This window comes from Triticum urartu, chromosome 6 (assembly GCF_003073215.2).
Source record: "Triticum urartu cultivar G1812 chromosome 6, Tu2.1, whole genome shotgun sequence".
NCBI classification, from domain to species: domain Eukaryota; kingdom Viridiplantae; phylum Streptophyta; class Magnoliopsida; order Poales; family Poaceae; genus Triticum; species Triticum urartu.
In genome coordinates, this window is record NC_053027.1 from 20,557,265 (window position 1) to 20,561,804 (window position 4,540).

Genomic DNA, 4,540 nt, shown 5'->3' on the forward strand with positions numbered 1-4,540 from the left:
TATAAGGAAATAAATAATAACTTTATTATTGCCTCTAGGGCATATTTCCTTCACTAACCCCTCACACACTTTGCCTAGCTCTATATCTCATGTTTTGCGGGAGTTCACCAAAGTTTTCCCATCGGAGATACCACCGCGGCTTCCTCCCCTACGAGGCATCGAACAACAGATTGACCTCATACCCGTCACTCCACTTCCGAACCGTCCATCTTACCACGTGTTAAGACGAAACAAAGGAAATACTATGTCAAGTACGTAAGCTATTTGACAAGGAGTAAGTACACGAAAGCTTAAGACCGCTGATATGTCTTAAACGTATTTGTATTTTTTGTAGGTTCAATGCTTTAATAACAGTGAATATGCATGTTTTTATGATTTACTTGAATTATAACATATTAATAAAGTGTCAAGTGCCAGGTCTTCTTTCTTAAGTGCTTTTGTTCCAAGAAAAATAGATATTTTACACTTTACCTAGCTCTACAGGGAAATTTTGAAAAAGAAAACACAAGAGTTTTATAATCTTGCCTTATTCTTAATATAATTTATGCTCTTTTGAAGCATCTCACGGTATGGTTAAGCATGAAAGATTGGCTTGTTTTTTTTTCTTTTACTTTTTACTATAGTCTATTCTTATGTTAATTTTTTCTTTCCTTCCATGGATTCTTTGGTCAACAATTGTATACTTGGCAACTTGCCGCAGCTTGTGCCTCCCTTGGCAATTGGTTGTAGCAGATTAAGCACTAAGCTTTGCTGACAGTAACAATATACTTTGCGGAAAAAAGCACATCATATCTTGCAACAGAATATTTCAACATTGGCCAGTTAATCCTTGCAAGCATATTAACATGGCACACGAGAAAAAAGATAAAAATGGTCCATCCAAGATTTGAATTAAAATTTTGTTGTACAGTAGGTCACACAAATGGTTCAAGAAGCAAAACATGGGCCATCTAAAATTAAATGGAAATGACATTGCGTGACAGTGATAATAGACGCTCTAGTCTTTTACCATGGCACTTGTTGCAAGGCTCCAGAACAGTTAACTTAACTGTAGATGGAACTTTATTCTCAATGTATGTTCTGATAGCCGAGAGCGTCCTAGGGGTTTCCATGAGAATAGGATCTGCCATGGGAACACACCAATCGTCACCGCCTTCATCATAACACCTATGCCCACAAATGGTGTCCAATGTAAGACACTCAAGTGACACCGCGTTCTTGAGAATATAACACGTCAGCTCAATCAAGCACTTCGCAGAGCTGAAACCACTGATCTTCACGCTCTTGAGGTGGCCATGGTGGTGTTCGGGCATGTGCCTCAGTTGTGAATCCACAAAAATCGATTCATGCACCATACGCCGCTGAGTCACCTGACAGTAAAAAGGATAATATGATTCAGTTAACTGGACCCAGACTGATCGGATGGCGTTGCAGGACGAAATGAATGAACAGCGCCACAGACTTACATCTAATGTCAAAGTCTCCAGGGAAGGAGAAGCATCCAGGAAAGAAACCAGAGAAAAATAGTCATATGCCCCCGAACCGTCTGGTCCTAATCTCAAAATAATGGTCAGGTGCTTAAGGTAGAGGAATTTGGTAGGCAGCATTGGTGCATCAACCACCTGCACACACAGAACTTCATGCATCAGAGACACTACACCAGGTATGACTAATACAATAGTATGTATATAGCTCGAGCCTACAACACATTATCTTGTAGCAAATATATACCTCACGCTGTGATTCTATGTAAAGAGTTTCAATATTTGGCAGAACGGGTGGTAGCTTGGTACGGGCATCATAGATAACATTGCTTTGTACCAAGTATAGTTTCTTCATTTGCCATGTTTCCACAAGTGAGAAGTCTAACTTGCATCCTGATCTAAAGTAAAGACTAGAGAGATTTGGAGCTTTGCTTTCTATCAGTCTCAAACTCTGGCATACTAAAATATGAAGCCCCTTGAACCGCTGCAGGGCACTAGATAACTTCAGACATTTAATCTCATTGCAACTAGTAAGATCTAATAGCTCCAAAGCGAGAGAGTTGGAAAGAACGCGCTCTAACTCATTCCATGTGATGCTCAAATGACACAGGTACAGGCGTGTTAGGCTTCTCAAGGGGCCAAGTTCAACTATGCGATGGAGGACACAGAGACCAAGTCTAAGGCACCGAAGCGAGTTTCCAACCCTGTCAGATAAAAGCGCGCATGGGAAGTTGTATGTTCTCTTTGCTCCAGACAACGGGCATGGGAAGTTGTATTTTCCAGTTGTTTGAGACATTGATGCAGACAACATGAAGGTGAGTTCTTCAAGCCCAGGCTTAAGAGCAATCTGAAGCCAACTGTCAAGATAACTGAAGTCATCAAGCCCATTCATTTGAGCGTAGTCAAGCTTGAATGTTTTCAAGCTGCCTTTGTGTTCCCTGAGAATGCAGTCAATCTTGTGGTGGACCTTCTCTCCACTCACACTTTCTTCTGAGCCAATTGTATTGTTATTAAAGATGAGGCCGGAATGGTATCTCCATGAATGTAAAAAGGGAAAGCCAATTGTATCCTTATCAAAGATGAGATTGGGATGGTATCTCCACGAATTTAAAAAGGCGTGAGATGCACAAGCAGCACGAGCAGCTTCACGCATTGGCATTAAGGAGTGTATACGAAACAATATGTCCTGCACACACAAGCATGGGAAAAAAGATCAACATTGAGAACGTAAAGGTCATTAGTTCAACTGGAGAAAGAAAAACAGTAGAACCACACGGAGTAACATTATTTATACCCTAAGGTAGCCCTCCACACAATTGCACAGGGTGCGCTGCTTTACATAGTATAGGCAGTGCAAAGGAACGTAACTTTGTTACAACCAATTGAATATGCCAATCAATAATCGCATGAACTTTGTTACAGCCTATTGAATATGCCAATCAATAATCGCATGAACTTTGTTATTACAGCGCGACACAAGCGTCATAGTGCCAACTGATGCTCCTTTTGTTCGATTTTACAAGCGATACAACATCCAATCATAATGGTTTGTTGATAGTTACAAAATCATAATGATTAGCGAGTGATTTTAAATTCGAATCCAATTGTATCATTTTTGAGGCACTCACAATTATAATTAGACTACTGTCTTCGTTTCGAGAATGCTTGTTGGAACCTATTTCGGAACCTTTTATTTTCAATAAATATATGGCTGTGTGCATCAAGAGATGCAGAGGCCGGGGGTACGCCTCATTTTCGAAAAAAAAACTGCACCTTATAAAATGGACGGAGAGGGAGTAATTACTAAATCAAAATCACCCCAGTTATGCTAAGTTATCGACATAGTACTAAAAAGCACCCAACTTATACATAAACATTCCTTTTACAAATCATTACAATTCGAACAAATTGTCGAATTTCTCTAATTGATTCAGTAAAGACCATCCTTTTTCTGTTATAGTAGGATGTGACCGAAAAAATAACTCTTCTCTGCCACATTAGTATATCTGACCAAAAGAATCTTTTCTCTGTTTACAAATCGTAATAATAATATACAGTAATATGCAGCCATCCTAGCATAGTCCCGAGAATTAGTCTAATGAGAGTAGTCACAGAGATGTCATGCTTGCGAACATCAAAACTTTACCGCCTCCGTACCTCAGGAAGCTCCTTGATTGCCGTTCTCCTAATTTTACCAGATTGAGAATCATCGCCATCGTCATCTTGTTGACAGGGCGATCCCTTCCTTTTACCCGTCCTTGAGGCCGAAAGCCGACGACCTGTGACAGGGGAAAAAAAAGGAGGATGGTCATGGTAGCCCAGACATGGATAGAAGAAAGAAGAGAAAATTCACCCAATCTGTCGACATCTTTTTCCCACCTGAAACTCCCCCTTGCTGACGCCGGGGCCGGTCGCTCTGCAGAGACATGAGTCGGTTCAGCGCCAGCATCCCCATGGACGAGCAGACGACGATACCTTCCTCCCTCGGATCTGGCCGAGAAATCACTTCAGATCTCAACTCCTCTCGAGCTCTCCTTATCAATCTCTGTTTTTGGTCGAGAAATCACTTCTGTTCTTGAACTCATCTTCGAGCAGGCGCCGGAGCCGTCGGGCGAGCGGGCGAGCGGGCGGCGGCGGGGCTATCAGCTGGGAGTGTATGTTTTTTTTTCCTTTCCTTCCGGGCGATGGACAGCTGCGACGGGCCTGCCCAAGATCATCTTCTTCCCACGGTTGCTCCTCTCTCTCTCTCGAACTGTCCGGATCTTTAAGAGCGCCTCCAGCTCCAGCAGAACTCCTAAAAGGCTTCGACTCCTCAAAATTCCTTTGATTTGTTTTTTAATTCCCTTTTTTTAAGATAAAGTTTGCAAACTCTCATAACTTCTTTTTTTTGACAAAACTTTCGTTCTATTCATTTTTAATCATGGCAATACAGCGAACACCAGAAATAATAAAAATTAGATCCACGTCTGTAGACCACATACAACGACAACAAGCACTGAAGTGAACCGTACATAATTTATTTGTTGGCTTTTTATTCAGCATAATCCTTTGTCTAT

The 4,540-nt window shown here is 41.3% G+C and overlaps 1 protein-coding gene across 1 annotated transcript; it reads right to left on the reverse strand.

Moving 5' to 3' along the window:
* Positions 1-956: 956 nt before the first annotated feature.
* LOC125516416 (FBD-associated F-box protein At3g52670-like) lies at positions 957-4,191 on the reverse strand. Its single transcript, XM_048681871.1, has 7 exons — positions 3,864-4,191; positions 3,642-3,763; positions 2,540-2,670; positions 2,279-2,476; positions 1,732-2,224; positions 1,467-1,622; positions 957-1,370 (listed from the first exon to the last, which is right to left on the reverse strand). The coding sequence occupies exons 1-7, from the start codon at positions 3,937-3,939 to the stop codon at positions 957-959; spliced, it is 1,590 nt and encodes a 529-aa protein (XP_048537828.1). The 5' UTR covers positions 3,940-4,191.
* Positions 4,192-4,540: the final 349 nt, after the last annotated feature.